This window comes from Myiozetetes cayanensis, unplaced genomic scaffold (assembly GCF_022539395.1).
Source record: "Myiozetetes cayanensis isolate MyiCay16 unplaced genomic scaffold, myiCay2020 scf2-11, whole genome shotgun sequence".
NCBI lineage: Eukaryota > Metazoa > Chordata > Aves > Passeriformes > Tyrannidae > Myiozetetes > Myiozetetes cayanensis.
Window position 1 is genome coordinate 42,011,648 of NW_026087411.1, and position 21,071 is coordinate 42,032,718.

Below are 21,071 nucleotides of genomic sequence, written 5' to 3' on the forward strand. Positions count from 1 at the left end.
GCGGGCGCTCCGGCGTGTGATCCCCGGCGGCTCCCGTCGGCCCCGGGATGGCGCCGCCCATGGCGCGGTGCCCCCGCCCTCCGCCGCCGCACCGCGCCTGGCAGCCGGGCCGGGGCGGCGCGGGGCCATGGGCGCCGCGGGAGGCGGCGGCGGGCGGCAGGGCACCGCGGCGGGCTAGGGCGAGCGATCGGGTCGCGGGGCGGCGCGGCGGAGCTCGCAGGACCATGGCGACAGCGGCGGCGGCGGCGCCCGGGCGGGCGCGGCGAGGGGCGCCCATGTACTCGGTAGGCAGCGGCGGTGGGAGCAGTGCAGCGGGGAAGGGGCTGCTGCCTCACCCCCTGTGAGGTGCCGGTCAGTCCGAAGCGGGATGGCGCGATCCCCCCAGCTCCTCTGCCCCGACTTTGTTCCCGGGGAAGCGGGACCTGCGCTCCGGCGGTAGAGACGAGGCCTCTCCCGGGCTCAGCGGGGGCGGGTAGCGTCCGAGCGGCAGCCGGACTTGTTCCCTCATCGGTTCACTTTCCTGGGCCCGCTTCTCTGCCCCAGCTGCGCCTGCAGGACCTGTCGTGTCAGTCGCGACAGCCGGGGCTCCCGATCCCGAGCGCCGCGTCTCCCCTCAGGCCGGCTGTGGAAGGCCAGCCGGGTTGGGGAAGGTGGGACGTGGCTCTTCCGTGCGCAGGCTGTGTCCCGGAGCGGCTCCCTGGGGCGGCAGGTGTCCGGGCGCTGCGCGGGGTTCCAGCCCCGCAGAAAACTGCCCTGCCAGCGACGGTGAATACAGCGCTGGGAGATTGTCGTGGGCATGGAGTGGCAGAAAGGGGTTTTCCTGCGTTACGTGGTCGAAGTGACTTTGTTGACCTTGTTTGTTCCCTGCAGTTCCTTTGCCAGCCTCAGACAAGGACGTTTGAGTGTGGGGTGCTCAAGCCCCCCACCTCCCCCCAAGCATTTGGAGGACGAGACTAGGGATAGGGGAAATCAGTCCTTGTTTCAGCAGAGATTCCCAAACTTCTCTGTGTTCTTGTCAGTATTCTGGTATACCAAATGAAATGCAAGCACCATCATTATGTTGCATATCCTACTTACATGGAAGCAGAGAAGCTCCAGGCTCCTGCTCTTTTGCTTCTGTACTTCGCCAGTGTCACAGTAACTGTGCCTGTCACTGAATTTTCTGATGTCCAGGTTTCCAACAGTGTGGTTTATAAGTGTGCTCTCTACCCGTTGGCAATTGAAGCTGGAACAGCGGCTTGGCTGTAATGTGTAAAAGCAGCATTATAAATCTTAAGTGGTTAGTGGTTGGCAAAGTTTGTGGTTTGGCTCTTTTAGAACAGGGTGAAAAAACAACTATTGCCATGGAGAGAAATCAGTTGCATATCAAGTCTGAAAACATCAAATGAGGAGCAGAGGCAGAGAGGTGATTTTTCACTGGGCTGTGGCCTTTGCAAAGCTCTGCTCACCAGAGCAGTGTTGGGGAATGGCTGTAGCAGTGCAGTGACTGCTGATGTGGCTGATGATGCCCATGCTGAGTGCTGCTTTTCTTTGTCTGGGTTTCGTGTAGTTGCAAATTGCAGGATCTAAACTTTTGTAATTGACATAAATTTTGCTTAGATTTTCTGAGAACTGACTGGTCACACACTGATCTAAGTAAGTGTACACTTAGAGCCGAATAATATTTTCTGCTGCTATTCTGAGCTATCTTTTTTTTTGCCATTACAGAGCATAAGGGATTTATTTTTGATTTATTTTTAATCAAGGGGGTTGATATAAGGTGTCAGCAGCAACAGATGGCTAATACAAACTATTTCCAGTCATCTTAACAGTTCTTAGCTTACTTAGCTCTTGCAAAATACCAACCAGTTTAAAGCTGTGGAAGAAGAAAGATTGAAAACTGTAATGCTGTAAACCATACAGGGGAAAAAAAAGCCCCAAAAGTTTTACGTGAATATGGGCCTGGGTTTAATACCCTGTATAGGATTGTTTTGAAAGTCCCTGGAGAGTTTGTTACTGTGGGGCAATTCTCTAAAATGCAGTACTGGAAAGAAAAGTTATACAATCTACCAAATGCGATTACAGTAGAAGGATGGTCTCATTGGAGGACACAAATCCCACTATAATGTTTGACCTTCTCATGTTCTTTTCCCCACACAGTATAGGCAAATTTGGAGAGCATCCTTTTGCCTATACTGTGTGGTGAAAAGAACATGAGAAGGTCAAACATTATAGTGGGATTTATGTCCTCCAGTAAAATGAATTTGGCTTTTGATGCAGTTAAGGCTTTGAAGGAAATTTTGTCGTTCTTCACTGGAGATATTCCTGATTTGAGCTTTTTGTTTCATTTTGTCAAGTTATTTTGTGTTGATAAATGGATAGTAACTAAAGGTTTGCTTTCTACTTTAAATGTCAACTACTCTGTTAGTGTTGCTGATGTTGCTGTGGGCAGCTGGCAGTGGAACCTGACTCCTTCTCCCAAGGTTGAAAACCCAGCTGCCACTGCTGGGCATTTTGCTTATCTGTTCCTGGTGTTCTCCTGCATGTTTGCTGGCAAGGCTTTCTGCTCAGCACCAGAAAAGGTCACTGTAAGAGCCCATGAAACAAAGTGGTTTATTTCTTCATTATCAGATTGTTTCTGCACAGATCACATATAGGAAGAAGAAGTGGAATGAATGAGAAGGATGCCTTTGCTACCCTTCAAGGGGTATTGTGGAGGAAGACATAAGCATTTTTATTTTTAACATCTTCTTCTGATAGATATAGTTGATCATAAGCTATACTTTTAGATTTGTGTTTCGCAGAGACTTACTCCAGTAGTCTTATTTACCTTGTGGCTAGTGCTGCTGTTTTGAAGTTTAGAGAAATACCGTTTCAGTCTTGGAAAGACCAAGGGATCATTCATACAAACTGTGGTGTTATAGGACATAATAGGAGATATCTCTCTCCAGCGCAGAGATCTGTTGGCTCAAGGGGAAGAGTTTTTCCTCTGAGATTTCTGCAGCGGGATGGATAATTCTTCTTGATGTGCCATTTGTTTTCCTGCTTAGCAGTGATATTGGTTACTCAGAGGCTGTGCTCTCTTCTTACCTTCGTGTGCAAGGACACAAATATGGTAATTTGATCTTCTCATGGCTGACAATGTTGGGTTTTTTTGTTTGTTCCTGCTTGGCTGTTACATGTACCTTACATCCAAGCTTTGTGAAAACCACCAGAAGTCACCAAGGTCCCAGATGCAACTTTAAGTAGCAGGAATTGTTTTTTCTGTGTTGATGGTTGTGTTTTTATAATGTCAGTCATGGCATTGTCTTCATCAAGCTGTGAGAGTTGGAATCAAAGGTGTTTTAGTTAGTACCTATTAATCATGGAGAGCCTGGAGGCAAGGCACTTTAGCTTTAAAAGCCCAGGTGTTCTCTCAACTTCTTCCAGTTGGACAGAATTAAGTAACATGTGGCATAGGGTGATTTGAGGATCTTTGCAGTTGGAAAGGGTTGGGGAGTTTTTTTGGGGGGGTTTGTTTGTTTTTCTTTTTAGTTTCTTTCTGGATCACTGTTTCAAGCAGGTAATATTTGTTCCTGCATTCACAGAGTGTGGAATACAGACATTATTGAAAGCTAAAAAGAAACCCCAAAATGTTGCAGACATATTGCATACCATTATTCTGGTGCTGTAGCCAAGCAGATCACCAAATGATTCAAGACAGTGTCTCATTCTTCATTTGTATGTTCCTAGCAGAAAGAGCTCACATCCAAGAAAAGAGATGAGTTTGAAGATATCTTGGAGGAAAGACGGTTGTCCAGTGACTTGAGATACGCAATGAAATGTTATACTCCTGTGATCTACAAGGGACTTTCACCTTGCAAGCCAAATGCTATTAAAAGTGCTGTTCTCCAGTCAGAGCAAGTTCAATATGTTATCAAGCAGGTGAGTCTGGACACTGAGCTGTGAGATGAGGTAGGGTGAACACAGCCAAGCTTTGTGTGGCAGCAGGGAAAAAGAGATTATTGCTGACCTTGTCAAAACGATAGCTGTGGCTTGGAAGATGGTTCAGTAAATGAGTAACTTGAGAGCCATACTCTTTTGGCAGGAAAAACAAATACTGATTTATTGTAGAGCTGCCAATAAAGCTGTCAGATAGCTCATTCATGAAACAATGTTTTGATTTTGCATATACAACACTTTAGCATTAACTTATCCAATGTGCTTGACTTTTTTTTTTTTTTTTAATTTCTACTCCACTGTCCTTGCCACAAAGCAGCATTGTGAAGGACAGAAGCACTCTCCTTCTTAGTCAGATATTTCTGTGCTTTGGGGATATGTTATTGTAATTTTACAGGCTATTGATGTATTTATGAACCGGTCCTAAATGCTACTTTCATTAAAATGAGAGTTACATTTCACAGGTAATTGTTTGAAACACTGTCTAACATGTAACCATATTTTTGTTTTAAGATGAAGGGCAGCTGCTATTTTGTAATGAATAAAGTAATTTATGGTCGGACTGGCTGATATTTTATATTGTATTGAAATGCCTGAAATAAGAGTGTGTGCTAGTTAGCAGATTAACTGTTTTCAGTATTCATGAAAAATACTTCCAAGTGAATAGAAGTATGTAGGATGTTCTGGTTAGTCCTGAGTGAGTGGCTACTGTAAAATTTTTCCGTTTGTTTATTTTAATGGTCAGTGTTACAAATGATATATCTGAATCTGTTATGATGTGACAAAGTAAACAGTGTCCTACAAAGTAGTCCTGTTGCACATCATGGATGGCTAAGTAGTATGAAATCCAAAAATGTCTTTCAACTTTAGAGACACTAGAAGATTTACTGAAAGAAAATACTTTAAAGAGGACTTGACAGAAAGACATTTGTGTGACGTTTTCTTCTGAAGTGCTGCATTTTTGATGGAAAATGATTTTGATGGATATTTTCCAGGCTAGCATCACGTGTTTGAAGGGGCTTAGCAGACCTCCCATTGCAGCCTAGTTACCAGCCTTGCACTAGAGATTACTGAAAGTACCTGAGACTGTCTTGGGCAATGAGCCCAACAGTCTTCGATTAGTGACCCTCCTGCCTGAGCAGGGTTTACACAGCTTTACAGAGCCGTCCTAGAATTTGTTCTTGTGCCAAGTTGTTGAGGTTACTAAAGTTCAGTATTCAAAAGGAAGGTCATTTGTTTGTTTTAGCTTGCTATATATGTCACTAGTCTGTTTTTTTGATTCCTGATTTTGGGGAATAAGTGCTTAGTTCTGTAGTGGATGTTCACTTAAATCACATAGGATGATCTGTGTGGTAGTCCTTTTCCTGGTGAATAAAAACAGTATCTTTCCTTAGTGAATAACAAGAAGAACTTTTTGGCCTTCTAAGTGAGATTGATTTTCTTAGGCTGAAGTGGAAGCAGTTTATGACTTCTGTAAGCATTTAAAGTAATCAGTTAAGGCTACATGTGGAAGTACTTAGAATGAAGGGTAACGCATTTAATAAAATACAACTGAAACAGTTGATATGATAATAAGGTAGTACATGGAGGTAGGTTGGAGGAGATGGATTTTCACATATGACACAAAATAGAAATAATAGGTAAACAGTGCTGGCTTCTAAACAGAGCTGTGACTTTTTTGGTGGCTCTTTCTTCTGCCATTCCTTCTCTTTCCTCCCCTCTGCTCAGTAGAAGTCATGTTCCCTATTCTGTAATAGTAAAAGGCTTAACTTTTGAATTAAATATTTCGAGATTCAAAGTATCAAATAGGAGGGATGTTCGTTATTTAAATCTGTTTTAAGAAACTTCAAAAGGGAGTGTGCATGGCAACAGAAAAAAGATCATTAATATGCACAGTTGGTAGACACAGTGCTTTGTATGCAATTCAGCTACCCATTGGTAAAGTAATATATTACAAAGAAATTGAAGTGTGACAGCGTTGAGGTTCTCCATAAACTCTCACGCAAATGCACTTAAAATATTTCTGTTGTGAATATCTCTGCAAATGTAGGTTAAATTTTACTGGTCAAAGAAAAATGCACACAGCCTTCTTTAGATGGATCATATAGGAAATATTCTTTGAACTTAAATCTCCTCTGAACATGCTACAAGTTAAAACATTCAGATGGTGTGTTTGGGTGTGTGTGGGAAAAATTGTTGGACACCCTTCCTCCTGCCATCTAAGCCCATGGTTGATTTTTGGACAGCTTTCACTTGGCTTTCTCGTGTTGACAGACACTGAACAGATTCTGTATGATTAGATAAACGCCTGTTGCATATGTGGACTATTCTAGTAGTTCTGCCATAGTAGCTGTGGCACATTAGAATGGTGTGCATGCACTAGGGGAGGGGAACAACTTCTCACTACTGTTTTGTTTGTTTTGTTTCTCTTTAGTTAGCCAAAGAGATGGGAGAATCACCTGATATTATTCAAGAAGAAGCCATGGAAATCCTGGATGAGATGGGCCACCGTATGCAGTTAGGAGCTGTCAGATTTTTTGCCTTTACTCTGAGCAAAATATTTAAACAGCTTTTCCAGAGAGTTTGTGTGAATGAAGAAGGAATGCAGAGAGTGAGTACTGGTGTGGGAGAAAAAGTTATAATATTTTCATACCAATCACTTAGATAAGATCTCTAATCTTCAAGTAAAAAATATGAAAAATACCCTTTGGGAAAAAAAAATACTGCCCTTGTGTTTATTACTGCATTTCTTAACAACTGTGGGAGGAAAGAGACATGATACATAAGTATTTTAGAGGCAAACAGCCATCATGACGTTTTGTACATCTTCCAAATGCCTTCTATGGTAAGGAATACCATGTGCCTGTGATTCTGTTAGACCAGCCACTGAGAGAGTCTTTTCTGTATGGTACTATAAAATAATAACACTTTTAGCTGAATTAGTGGTGAAAACATCATGTTGTTATATTACATAATGGGGTGGCCCTGGTTTTTGAGTCCTGTGATGCCTGTGAACCACAGGTTGCTAGTCTGGAAACAGTTGCTCCAAATTTCCTATGGATTCTGTGCTGAAAAAGGTATAGAGTATGTGGACAGAAAAACCACCCTCAAACAAATCAGTTTCTGTTTGCCTTAAGCCCAGTGAAAGTCTACATTTGCAAATTTCAACAGTCAGTCGGTAAATATTGGAACAATATTGTTTGCACTGTTCTTTTTTAGTTGCAACACGCCATTCAGGAGCATCCAGTTGTACTGCTGCCCAGTCACCGAAGCTACGTAGACTTTTTGATGCTGTCTTATTTGCTATATACCTATGATTTGGCTTTACCTGTCATTGCTGCAGGAATAGGCAAGTATGTTCTTTTATCAATGTTTTCAGGATTCAGAGAATCGGTAGCAAGGGGTATGGTAACTGCACAAGTATTTGTGTTTAACATCAATTCCAGATATGTCGTGTTAAAGCCTGCTTGGGTGAGAGGTTTACAATGTCTGAAAGCTTCTCACTGGTGCTGAATTTTTTTTCATAGCAGGTTCACCCTGAAGTACCCCATCCGTAGACCTAAGTCTGGGGCAAAGATAAGGGTTGCAAAGACAACTTCTCTGTTGCTTTTATGGCCTGGGAACAGGAAAAACTTGCCCAAGAGCTACTGTGGATGCAGAACTTCCGGTGATACTTCATACAGTTTTAAGTGCAGTCATAGTAGCCAGATATGAAGTGCCAGCCGCCTTGTGCTTGTTGCCACTGTGACTGATTCCCTTGAAGCATTGGCAGAACTCTGTTCTGTGAAATGCTGAGAGCAGAACTGGCTGGGAAGCGAAATTTCATGTCAGAGGTCAGGATTTTGGACATACTTAGTTCTAAAGCAGACAAAGCCAGTATATTTGTGGGAAACAATTCTTGAAGACTTAAACAGTAAATGTGTTCTGAGTTAATGTGCATTTTGAAAACCTGGACTCTGTCAGCACTTAACTGGGAAGCTGATTTTGGAAGTCTCAGTTATCAACCAGGTCTCCTAAGCAGGGAGAAAACCACCTCAAGGTCTGGTGCAGCACTGTAATATGCATAGGTAAGCTAGCAAAGATCTGGGAATCTACTGCTTTACTGTAGTCTACTTTTCCAGTCAAGAGGTTGGAAAGACCAGTAGAAAACTAGCAGAATCTGGGAGAATATACTTGCTATGGAAGATGAGATTGTCTGGTTTTTGAGTTTGCATCTGGGTGATGCAGGTTATATTCTGGTGAATTCGGAAGTCAGTGTCTCATAGCTGCCTTGATCAAAGTGTTGCATTATTGTGTCGTGCATTGTTCAAAATCTGCTCATGTGCTGTCACAGGTATTGGTGTAATCCTTTGCTGACTTGGATTAGAGTCTTTTTGAGTTTTGGACCTCAAAAGGGTATCTTTTGATACTATTAGTTTAGTTTACAGGGATTTTTTAATGATTAACATTTTTAAAGTGATTTGGGTGCTTCAGGGTCAAAGTTCTCCTAAAGAATTAGGGGCTTGCAGCTTGATGTTGCATGTGTGTATTATTTTAAATTCCTCTGGAGAAAATACAATTCTCTGTGGTTGTAGTTGTATTTACTGCATATCGTGTTAGAGGTTCACAAGATGTGGTTTACAAACTCAGTCTCAAAGTGGTACTTGTCCTGAGTGGAAAGACACTCTTCCTGTATAGGTTGTAAGTGCCTTTGCTTTGTTAATTGTCACTTGGCCTCAAGCAGCATACAGATAGATCTGTGGGGATTAGCTAAGGGAAGGTAAACAGTTGTCCGTAACACTGGTAAATCCTCATGCAGTACATTAGCAGGAATCTAGCTGGTGCCAGGATCACGTTTCTGGTGTCTATGATGTCCTCAAGGCAGTAATTGTCAGCACTGCAGGTAGAAATGTGAATTTATCTTAGTGAATAACTGTTCTCAAGTATTTCATGGATTGAGGTGGCAAGGATGTTGAAGTGGCAAATGGCCGGCTGCTGTTTTAGACTCATTTTAAATGCTTCCTTAAGAAATTTGTTAATGTTAAGTGTTTCCTGGTTTTGACAAGTTAAGTCTTGACTGTCATTCCTTAAAACTAAAAAAACTTACAAAAAATGTTAGCTGGTTTGATATACATCCCTCAATGTGATGATTCAGGATCATAAATGATCTAATATAGTTTAACTGGCCAGGTAATTTCTGTGTCTTGTAGGATACATTCAATAGTAACTGCTTTTTTCTACAAATGAGTGAGACAATGTACTTCAAAAATTTAGTCTTTATTATGGTTGAACTCTGGCCATCTAAATCATGAAAATAAATTGCTCTAAATGAATTCAGCTTACCAGAAAAATTTGAAAGCATATTATAATATGCCAGTCATGTCTGCGTGAGTCTTGCTAGACAATCTGAAAGAAAATAACCATATTGGCAACAGTGGAATCCTCGAAAGAGATTTTCTGTATTCTGGTAATCAGTGTATTAGAGAACATGGTTGATTCTGCTGGCTGATATAAATCAATAAATTTTGTTTTTCTGGTTTTGGTTTTTGTTTGATTGTTTTTCAGATTTCCTAGGAATGAAAATAGTTGGTGAGCTGCTACGAAGGGCAGGTGCCTTTTTTATGCGACGTTCCTTTGGTGGGAACAGACTCTACTGGGCAGTGTTTGCTGAATATGTAAAAACAATGTTACGGGTAAATAAATTACTGAACTCTCAAAATGTATGTTTAAGAAAGACTGTTGGAATGATTCACATGAAATATGCAGGATACTGTTATTGGTATGTGATTGAAAGTCTTCATGGTGATTCTGATTACGTCAGAATTGCTGTAGGTGAAGACCATGTGTGCATTCCAGTACTACAGTTCAGCAGTAAATGATAAACAACTTACTGCTTATCAGTTGCTTTGGATTGTGTGTCCATATCTCATGACAGGCACAATATTTTCATTAATTTAACTATATGGTGTAGCAAATACAATGGATGAATAAAGGCATAGAGATGAATGAAGTTAGACATGCATGTCTTCCATTAAAAAAAATAACTCACATTTGAAGTACTTAAAACTATTTGTGGGCAATAAAGAAGAAATGTTTTTTTTCTGACCATCTTCTTTGTTTGTTTTACTTTTGAAGAGTGGCTATGCCCCAATTGAATTTTTTCTTGAAGGGACTAGAAGCCGCACTGCCAAGACTCTGACTCCAAAATTTGGTAGGTTTATTGAAAATGTGGAACTTGTTATTATTATTAGTGTTTTAATTACTGGATATGTGCTTTGTAAGCTCTTCAGATAAAAAGGATGTTAAAGTAGTGGGAAACTGGGGAAATCTGTCAGAGTACTGGAAAGTGTTATGGTTGGAGTTCCAAGGTCATACAAAGAGCAGTAATACATGTCACTTGCACTCTACTGCTTTTGCTTCCTTTGATCCATTGTATACTTAATTCAATTACTCTTCACCCTTTTCTTCCTAGAAAATAGTCATCTCCTGACCAGCAGAGAAATATTGAAATCTAACTGTAAAAGTAATGGGGAATCTTTAGAAGGAAGATACTGTGTGAGCACAGAGTAGTCTGCTGAAAAGAGCAAATAACTATCTAAAAGCATTGCTCCCATTTACCTTCTGTTTTAAAGCTTGGGCAATGTCTTGTGCTTCTGCTGGCTTGAAGAGAGAATAGGCACAGTGCACACCTGTTAGCAGTTTCTAAAATGCAAAGGTATCCTTCTCAAAGTTAAATTGCAGTTCTTTTTCCTCTTTGAAAAGGACAAGTGATTCACTTTTTTTTTTTTTTCCAATTTGCAGGTCTTCTCAGCATTGTGATGGAACCCTTTTTTAAACGTGAAGTCTTTGACACATACCTAGTTCCCATCAGCATCAGTTATGAGAGGATATTAGAAGAATCTCTCTATGCATATGAACTCCTAGGAGTCCCAAAGCCCAAAGAATCTACATCTGTATGTAAATTCCTTAAGAACAGGACATAAGTGGATGTATACACACCCTGTAGCACCAACATTTGAGTTTTGCTCTTCCCATTTTTACAGGGGTTGTTGAAAGCCAGAAGAATCCTCAGTGACAATTTTGGTACCATACATATCTACGTTGGCCAGCCGGTGTCCCTTAGAACATTGGCATCTGGGAGAATCAATCGGTGCCCATACAATTTAGTTCCCAGGTACCACATCTTTGCATGGTGTATGCACAGAAAAAACATTTGTTTAGTCCTCACCTTTGTAAATAATTAAGATGTTCTCTTGAACTTCATTTTCACTTTCTCTTGCCTCCCTCTACCTGACTATTGAGATCACTGAACAACTTGTTTTGCCTTAGCAGAGGCTTATCGTGCTTCCAAATGGGTGTTTCTGAAATGGGTTGTTACTTGTGTGGCTTTGCCCTGTGTGGAGAAGATGCCATTTTTTCAAAATTTAATGATGATGCATGAGCCAAGCAAAGCTCTGTGTTCTGAGAATTCAGTGCTTTTGCCACTTGTAATTTCCACCTTTCTCTCCCTTCCTGCTTTATTCGTGCAAACTGTGAAGTGACCTCGTGTCAGGGAGCTGTAGCTGTGACTGGATTGGGTGGCTTTTGCAATTTGTTATGTAAAACATAGTGCTTTTGAATTTTATTGGAAGATACCAAATCAATACAGAGTTCTGTGCTTCAAGTACTGCCGTGAAGCTACTGATGTTTCGCTCCATACTTCTGTCTACATAGCACAGAGATGGAATGACCCCTCTGGATGTTAGGTGCTGTATAGTAGTTAGGGATGTAGGAGCAATATGGAAGAAATGAAGGGAAGTGTGATTTATACTCCAGTTTTTGGAGCTCTTTACTTTGAACTGCATTATTCTTTTCAGGCATCTTCCCCAAAAGCCATCAGAGGATATCCAAGAATTTGTCAGTGACGTAGCTTATAAAATGGAACTCCTGCAAATAGAAAACATGGTTTTGAGCCCGTGGGTGCTGGTTGCTGCTCTCCTGCTCCAGAATTTGCCAGCCATGGAATTTGAACTTCTAATAGAAAAGACCCTGTGGCTTAAAGGCTTAACACAGACTTTTGGAGGATTCATTGAATGGCCTGGTATGCACAAAAAGTGTTTTCTGTTCCTCTTGTTGCTTATGAAGGATAAACTAGATTTCTGTGGAAGTAGTGTATGGTAACTGCTGCATAGAACATTTTCTCAGAGTTGTAAATGGATTTTAGGGTATGCTAAAAATTATGCTAAAACCTGAGAGGTTTTGACTTAATCTGTAGAAGATACTACTTTGAAAAATTCTTAGGCGGAAGCAGAACAGATATTTTACTGTTATATCCTAAATTGTGGAAGCAGGGGGAAATTGTAAGGTACTTGTATTAGAGTACTGAGATTTGGCAATTGTCTGTCGTTCTGAACCCTATGGAAGTCATGGGCAATTTTCTGATCTGCAGCAGTTAACTTGGTGTAATGCTACATTTACTGCTTGATACTGACTGTAATGTAAGTTGTTACTGTGGCAAAGAACTAGCGGAAACAAAGGGGGGAGAAAAATCAAAACTCTTCAGTTGTCTGTTAATTTTTAAATTTCACTTAATCTCCAGAAACAGTGATGACTTTTGAGAGAAGGCTTCTTTGGTGGTTTTATTTATATACTTATACCTTATACGCACACACTCTTTTTTTTTTTTTTTAATATACATATGTAGGCTATTGAAAGATTGATTGTCCTTTCAGATTTTCTGTTTTAAACTTCCCTCTGTGAGCCAGGGTGACTCAGGTAATTAATTCTAGAACCTCAGGATGTAAGTAGTAAAACTAGCAAAGAAAAATATTGTGTAATGCAAGTACATTTACCTTTTCACTGTAGGGAGACTTAAACCATGGATCTTTGCTTTTGTAGTCCTGTATATGAGCAATGATCCCTTTCCACTACTGCAATAAAGAAATAGGAGCAAGCTACTGATATAACAGAACTCTGTCATTTCCAGAAGAAAAACACTTCTTTTAGGGATCTACACTGCAGGGAAAGCAGGCAAGGTCTGCTTCTGCCAGACTGGTAAAAGCAAGAATTTCATGGCAGTATGTAAACAACATTTAGAATCTTACTGCACAGTAAACTGAACAACACACCACATTCAGGTTTGCTTATTTATTTTGCTTATTTTCTTAGCAACAGTGAATAAGCATTTGCATTACTAGGGTTGTGATATAGTCAGGGAATAACAAATAGACCTGGTAATGAAATAGAGGAATGGCAACAACTGAGCAGATTTGGTTGGAGTATGCTGACTGTGCTGGAGGTATCAGTTGCCTAGAAACAGGGTCTGTTGTTTTGGTTTGTATTGTCAATAATTTGAAAGAATAAATACATTTTAAAGGCTAATTTGGTGGTGTCAGCAATTACATGTAACCTGTCCACTCTTCTGTCTCTGAGCAGCTAGTTGTTTCTTCCTTTGTGATGCAGATTGGTTTTTACAGGCAGAACATTTGTTTGGCTGTTAGAAATTTTATATTCAAAACAGGAACTGCAGAATGACTTTCTCAGACTTCTGCTTCCTATTGCATTGAGAAACTCGGGAACTTTAGCAAAACTGGAATAAAGTAGGCTAAAGGAGTAAATAAGATGCAAGGAGACTCTGCCTAAATCTGTATTAAAAGAAAAGAATAGGCGTTTTCTTCAGTCAAAGGCTATATTGATGTCATATGCCTGTGGTGCTGTGAACATGCAAACTTGTAGTGTCAGAAATGCCTAAGCAGAATTACGATCTCCATTTCCTTACTGATGAATGTATCCATCAAACAGATCTCTCCTCTTTTTATTTGGAGGCTCAGAATAGTTGTTCCAGAGACAAAGGAAGCGTTTGTCATTGTTAGCAAGTGGAAGAAATTAAAGTGTTTGAATTTAAAGTGTTTTAATTAGAGAAATGTCTGGAATTAGTTCTCTCCGTGTCCTACTATTAGGCTGCCCGTTCCTGGTATGAATTATTTTGGAACATCTCTCCAACTGAATGTTTGGTGTAATAATTGGTCTTCAGTGATAAAACTTAATGAATGAGTGGAGCATTTTAGGCTATTTCAGTAGAGTTATTCTCCCTTTTGCATCTTCCTGAGTGTTGCACTTTCCTGTTAGATAACCTGTGTGCCAAAAAAGCAGTCCTGTCTGGCCTCACCCTGCATTCCAACATTGCTCAACTTGTCGATGGCCACGTGGTCCTGAATGACAAAGGAATGGAAGATGGAGCTGTAGGGGAGATAGTCTTCAAGCGTGCCCTGGCCATCCTCATGTGTGCCACGTACAGAAACCAGCTGCTGAATGTGTTTGTGCGTCCATCTCTGGTGGCACTTGCCTTGCAGATGACACCCAGCTTCAGAAAAGGTACATATGGATTCTTGAGAATCTGCTGGCTTTGCTCCTTGTGCCATCAGCTGTGAGAGGAGCTTGAGGTTCCTGTGATTGCTAGATGGAGCTATTTGAGGCCTTCATACTTGGGATAAGGCCCATGGCTTAAGGTGGATGTGTTGGGGGAACATGCGGGTAATTTGCTTGTCTTTTTTTGTTTGTTTGCCTTTTGATACCTTTGAGAGTAGGTATATTGTGCTGAGAGGGCAGGGGCAAGGTGAGCTGATCTCAGTTTCTGGGTTCCAAATTGCACACAACTCATGCATTTATACAGTGCAGTCAGTTCTCAGTCTTTCTTCTCTTCCCACTGTTGCTTCTGGAGTAGTTAAGTGTTTTCCAATACTTGGTACTTGAAGAAACTGCAGAATTCATGCCTTATTTTTTTGCAGCATCTGATTATGTGGCATTTAAAGCATTTTCTGGAAAGCTACAAGCCCTTGCTCTTTCCTTTTGTTAACAGTTGAATCAAGTACTTTGAGTACTTGCTGTTCTGTTGTGGTGGTTTCTGCTGTATATGTATGCATGCATGCTTTTAATGTCAAGTCCATACTTTATCTGAAGTAGGTACTCTCTCAAATAAGGCATTTCACTTGCATGTTTTAAATTATTTATTATAAATAAGTTTTTAAACAACAGTACTTTACAATTTTTTTTTTCAGAGGAAGTTTATGGCTGCTTCAGCTTCTTAAGAGATGTTTTTTCTAATGAATTCATCTTCTTTCCTGGCATTTCATTGAAGGTAAAAACATTCTTTTTATAAAAATACTGATTTAGTTGCAGCCAACTAAAATAGCATCTGATTTCAGGGCTCTGCCAAACAAATGCTTTGTGATAAACACCTACAGTGATATCACCTTGATCTGTAAGTGGGAGGGAGAATTTAAAAGGGGATCATTTGGTTAGTTGCAAAATGTAGTCTGAATCCACAAGGTTGCATATGCAATCTTTTTTTATCCCTGAAATTACCCAATTCTGAACAATTAAAATTAACTATAGTGGAAGTCTGGCTTTTTTTCATAAAGCTTCCAGTCTTCCAGCACAGATATAAAAATATATGTAAAGCAGTCTTTTAAATGAAATGTAAATACTGTCCTCTTGCTCTGCAGTTATGAAAGTGACCTTGGGCAGTGAAGAAAAAAGTGCTAATGTAGATTTAATTGAATTCTATCACAGAGTGAGTCTGTTCTGTCAGCACAGAAACAAAACTGTAATTCTTGTTGAGGGTACACTACGATAATTTTTTCTAAAAGCTCTTGCAGACTGTGTAGCAGAGGGGCGTTGCTGCTCTTTGTGGAAGTGAAACTATAGGCATTATACCAATTAATGACTGACAGGTTTATGCCGTTGTCTTTGACAAATAGAGTATGCAATTCTAAATTGTACTTTGTATGATTATACTCCTCCTCCTGCTGCTGTGATCAGTTGTTCTGTATAGCTCCATGTGTGTGCTCTGTGATGGCTGGGCTACCAGAGGCCTGACGACACCCGATGCCTCAGCTGTTGGAGTGTGCCTCTATAACCACGTCTCCTTGACTGCCCAGCATGGCAGTATCTGCTCCTGTAGTGTCTATACAATGGCTAATGTTCCTCTTAGGCCTTGAACTCTGAAGGTTTCGATGTTCCAGTGTATTAGTAAACTTTTTTTTTTTCAATATTTTGATGATTTGTAGTTAAGCCCTTTTAGCTTTTTATTACTGGCTTTTGTCTTGTGGAGAGTCAGGTAGTACATTGTGAGCACAATGAGGGATGCAGCCTGTGAAGTCTTTTAAAGTGAGAACTTTCGTAATGGCATAGCAGTGTCCCTCTTAGAGTCTTATGCAAGCTTTAGTTGCATCCTGATTGCTTGAAAAGAAGTTTCCTCTCATTCTACTTCCTGCTCCATGCAGCCATCAACTCAGACAAAGCCAGTACTGTTCCTGTGTACTGCCTTTTTACAGAGCTAAGTGTGCCTGTGTGCACTCTTAACACAGCTGGACAAAGGCAAAGTGGGAAAACTGCGGGCAGCACTTGCTCTCTGCAGGACTTGCTCTGTCACTTTGTACACAAACCTGCTGAGTTGGAGCTGGCTCTGGTCCAACCAGCTTGAAATGCAGGTGAGAACAGGCTTATCTGTAAAAAAACTGGTTCAGCATCATACCCAATATATATTTTTAAGTCCATGTGGAGTTTTTTGTCTGGATTTTAAATTACATGGGAATTTTGTCAATGCTGAGGCCAAATATCTGATGGTGATAGTTGTGATCTTTCCTGCATTAGAAAAGAGACAAGCATAGTTTTTCTAATAATATTTAAGGCTTGTGACTATATTAAAATCTCATAGATTTTTATATAGAAGAGAATTGGGCCTTTTTTAAAAAAGGCTGATTGCACAGTTATGTTTGGGTTTATTTGTAGGGTTTTTTTTTTTATTTTGTAGCTTTTTTGAAGTGGCAGAACATAGCAGCAAGCAGGAAGGTGGCTGACTATGGCTGACTTTACTGGAGTCATATGAAAGAGTTGCTGTAATGTTAAGCAATCTCTTACCCACCCCTCTGTTTGTTCATGTGTCTGTAGGGTCTGTGTGCCATCCCCTTGTGTTATCTGTGTGTGTATCCCCTCCCCCTTATGCCCATATTGGCAGTAAAGTGGTATTGTCATTGACATTTACATAATTTGTAAACTTCTTGGCCATTTTGTTGTCTCTTTGGTAGAGGGCAGGTCAGTGAACTGTATTATCATTTATTGCAAACAGTGGACATGAGATAAAGGCAAACCTTTACTTCAGTAATAGATAACCAAAAAAGAAATACCCATAGAGAAAAAGTAAATCAGACAACCTGACCCTATTTTGACAAAATCCCGAGGGAGGATTTTGCAATAGCAACCACAACCACTTTCTTTGTGCCAAGGCCTGCTGTGCATCGAGATACTGCTGTGTTTAAGAACATGTTCCACTACCTTTTTGTAAGGGTATTTCTGGTAGATAGGAAAATATTGATTCAAGTCTCTTGAGAACTGAGTTCAGAAATGGAAGTCATACCCTGTTGTGGCTTCTGTTGTTAATTTTGTGAGAAATGGACTTCCTGTAAATGTTAAAATGTCAGTTACGCATCTCTCACCCAGGATTTTGAGGAAGGATGTTTTCTGCTCACGAAATGTGATGCCATTCAAACGAGTCAACAGGAGATCTACCCTACCGACAAAGGAAGTGCAATGGTGTCTTTCTTGTCAGCTATGTTCAGACCTTTTGTGGAAGGTTACCAGGTATGTTGCCCTTCAGAAAATGATCTTTTTCTTTTTTTTCCTGTGTTTTATAGGGAAACTGGGAGAGCTGTGATACTTCTGCAGTATAAATAGTGACTGTTTTCATGGTGGACGAGTGCAAGAGTTAAGAAATAGCAGTAAAACACCACCCTCTCCTGCGGATCCTGATTTTAGCTTTTGACTCAGCCTTTTCCAAGTTACTAAAGCAGTAACTATCTTGTAGTGTGATGGCTCATTGTAGGTTTATAAGCTCCATGGGGAGTGTGCTGCTACCAAGTTCATTGTTCTTTTTTACGATGAGCTCTTGCTTAATTCATTTTATGTGGGCTGCCCTGCCAGGTGTGGAAATGATTTTGCATCTCCTATCTGATAGCTTTTATGGGAGTAATTAATTACATCTGTACCTCTTTAAATTCTTTTGGTTTTTCAAGGTTTTAAAGAGATTAAACCCTTATATTCCCATAGTAAGCAACATATACAAACCCAGGAGGCCAAAATTTCAGGTATTTCAGCATAGGATTGGTGGGACTGTAGATGTTTAACATAGTGGAATTTGTTAATGATCTGATGTGTGACTTGGGCCGAACTGTACTGATTTGCCCAGTTTTCCCATCTGTGAAACACATATTGCTTTAACGAAATTAAACTGTTTTTGATTATAAGAACAGGAATGTTATATTAATGTCTAAGGTAACTATTATAGAAATACTGAACCTTATTTTAATATTGGGATTCTCTTGCCTGTAAAACGGTAATAAAACTTTCAGATGCCCTATGCTGCAACCTTTTGAGTTCCTCACCTACATTTTTCAAAGTGGAATAGTAATACTCACAAGGATACATCTGTTTGTAATTCGTAACAAGCTGACAATCAAAAAGAAATGAATGCTAATTTTCTTTAAAATTGTAGTTAATTTTCAGATACCTCTCAAAGGAAATGAAAGAAGCATTTACCGAGAAGCAGTTTATACCTGGAGTCCGCAACTTTGTTTTTCAACTTCTTGAGAAGGGTGTGTACCCTTGTTATGCAATATGATTTTACGAGAGTAGCCTGTTAATAGAAAATTATAAACATTTTAATTGTGTTTCTGCTCTCTCCGTAGGTATTACGCAGTGTTATGAAGCCCTGTCTTCTGACATGCAGAAAAATGCCTTAGCAGCTCTTGTGCAACTAGGTGCTGTGAAGAAAAAGAAAACGTAAGCAACATTGGCTTCTTGGTCTGTAGAAGTCAGTGTGTAGTCTTAGTGGCAATTCCTAATGTCTGAGCTCTTAGTATGAAGTGAAACAGCAGAACCCCAGCTGCCTGAGCACCAGTCAGATAGTGGTTGACTGGATTTCTGGAATCGTGGTGAAGACCTTGTAGTTCCTTTCTGTACGTGTAGAAGCAGAGTGGCACATCCTCATAGTGAAAAGACTCCTGTAGGACCTAGCAACAAAATTACTAGTAGGCTGCTTCTGACTCCCGTTACCTTTTGGTTTTCTAATTTTCTCCCATGGCTCTGATAAGCAGAAAGAACAGCGCTGCTGATTTGTAATAGGAGAGTTACTATATGTGTTACAATAAGCCTTGCCAGGCAATGTAAGCAAGAGTCAGGAATACTGCTAGCTTTGGGGAAGTTCAGCACTGACATCTCAAAGCAATTTAACTGAAAGCCTAATCATTAAAGTCTTTTAACACAGTTCATAGTTTTTGGGCCTAAGATTAAAATCCACCATTGTTATACAAAAGTATGGTGATACACATTATTGTGTTACCAAGTTAATTTGTGTTGTGGTGCTTCTTACTGTATTGATAAAGTATGACCAAGGAAGTCCCTGCAGTGTCTTGAGTGTTTCACAGAACATAGTTGGCAGGTGATGACCCTGAAATATTTCCTTATGTGCCTCTGTTCAGGAAATGAATAGGTTAAGGTTTGTAATGCTCTTGAAAAGTGCACAAAGTCCTGTAGTTGTTATGTCCTCAGCCACAGCACTGTGCTAAATAGATGTCTAGGGTTAAATTCCCCATTCAAGTAAAAGGAATAAATTGCATGCTACAAAATTTGACACCAGATGAATATTTGGTTCAGTTTCAGAGAGTCTTGAAAAATGCATGATTAAAAACAAACAATTGTTCTCTTCCTGCAGTTGTGCCCTGTTAAAATTGAGGGAAGAGGGAGACATGGGGACTGTGAACAAGAGAAAGGATAAAGAAAGCATAACTCTTCTTGAGTAGAAGTCTGACATGTCCTTAAATTTAATATAGATATGTAAATATTATGTAATTATGAAAATGTTTTAATTCAGGTTTAATTCATATTTGCGTAGAAATGACTGGAATAAGAAATATTCATTGAATAAACTTTTTCTTGTAACCGTAGGTCGAATGGATTCACTTACAATGTAAATCAAGAAGCTGTTAGTAAAATCCTGGACATGTTTGGTAGGTGTTCTCTAATTATTGTGAAGAGAGCTTATCAAGTTATAAATTACTTCTGGACAATGCACATATATTTGATGTAGTGCTTTTTCCATAGTAATTCCATAGATTTAACTGTGTAAAAATCCTAGTAATATTTTTTTTACAATACTTTCTCTTGTGTCATTGGCTGCAGCTTTGAATATCCCTTCTTTATTTCACATACTGTGCAACCCAATGACCAAGAGAAATAAATTAACAAGTAGTTAAATGGCATGGTGCTTTTAAAGCAGGTTGATCAGAAGTGTTTACCTTTTTTTTTTGTTGTTAGATGCTCGGATACCTGTACAGAAACCTGTGGCTGCACGACTCTAAGTGGTTCCTGATGCTGTGAGTGGATGTAAGTGCCTGCTGAGAACATAGACCACTGCCCCGCTGGAGCAGGGACAGGAGCGGGCAAGTTTCCCCCTCTTGCCCAGTCAGCCTTCAAGCGGGGAGGCAGAGAGGTGTTCCCCAGCTGGGCAGCTCTCCATGACTGCTTAGGAGTTGCTGCTGTGAGGGATAGAGTTGCATTTGTATCCTCACTGTCTTTTGTTTTTTAAAACAAATTAAACATTGTCTTTTTTTAAAATGATAAATATTTAAAGAGATGTGAACAGTAATCGCTACCTAAATACATTTTTCTAGACTAATAACAAGGAATGTGATTGGTTTCAAATATTTCATGGATATGAAAATGTAACGGGGAGTTGAAAGACTTACTACTAAAATTAATATTTAGAAAAAAACCATTGCGGGCTGGCTAATGCAAGGCAAGGCATTCATAAGGAATGAAGAGCACAAATCAAACCTTGGGCAATAACCAGGACTGCTAATTGTGTTGCGTTTTGTGTTTTGGTATTTTTTTGTTTGGATTGGGTTTGTTTGTTGGTTTTTTTTTTTAAGGCAACTTGGCATTATTTTAATTACTTCATGAATGTTATATTTAAACATTGAATTAAAGCAGCGCCGTTAACGTGTCTGTCTGTCATCTCTTCCACCCCGCTTCCCATCGCTCACCGTGCGGTGCCCCTTACAGACCCGAAGCGAGGACAAGCGGGGGGTAAAGGGGAGCGAGGGGGCGGATCGCGGGAAGGCCGGGGCGGAGCCGGGCGG

General features: G+C 40.2%; 2 protein-coding genes across 3 annotated transcripts in view; both read left to right on the plus strand.

Moving 5' to 3' along the window:
• ARV1 (ARV1 homolog, fatty acid homeostasis modulator) overlaps window positions 1-9,084 on the plus strand; it is a 124,341-nt gene extending 115,257 nt beyond the window's left edge. Inside the window, exon 6 of the transcript XR_007629114.1 lies at window positions 9,075-9,084. The gene's annotated coding sequence lies outside the window, so the exon portion shown is untranslated. The remainder of the gene's footprint in view (window positions 1-9,074) is intronic.
• Window positions 48-20,935, plus strand: GNPAT (glyceronephosphate O-acyltransferase). Of its 2 annotated transcripts, none has more exons than XM_050316676.1 (16): window positions 48-284; window positions 3,712-3,903; window positions 6,353-6,529; window positions 7,138-7,267; window positions 9,463-9,590; window positions 10,033-10,108; window positions 10,699-10,850; window positions 10,941-11,071; window positions 11,754-11,977; window positions 14,005-14,250; window positions 14,934-15,013; window positions 17,377-17,517; window positions 18,428-18,527; window positions 18,621-18,714; window positions 19,879-19,940; window positions 20,248-20,935. In XM_050316676.1, the coding sequence occupies exons 1-16, from the start codon at window positions 48-50 to the stop codon at window positions 20,289-20,291; spliced, it is 2,214 nt and encodes a 737-aa protein (XP_050172633.1). In that variant the 3' UTR covers window positions 20,292-20,935. The 2 variants fall into 2 exon arrangements, with proteins under 2 accessions (XP_050172633.1, XP_050172634.1); XM_050316677.1 differs by having other exon boundaries at window positions 125-284; window positions 3,715-3,903.
• The last annotated feature ends 136 nt before the right edge of the window (window positions 20,936-21,071 follow it).

Bases quoted from the DNA above. Each gene is read 5' to 3' on its own strand.
- GNPAT (XM_050316676.1), top strand. From the start codon at position 48: ATGGCGCCGCCCATGGCGCGGTGCCCCCGCCCTCCGCCGCCGCACCGC. The intron at 18,528-18,620 runs GTGTGTACCCTT...CTCTCTCCGTAG, and splicing joins TTTTCAACTTCTTGAGAAGG to GTATTACGCAGTGTTATGAA. The intron at 19,941-20,247 runs GTAGGTGTTCTC...TTTTGTTGTTAG, and splicing joins TAAAATCCTGGACATGTTTG to ATGCTCGGATACCTGTACAG.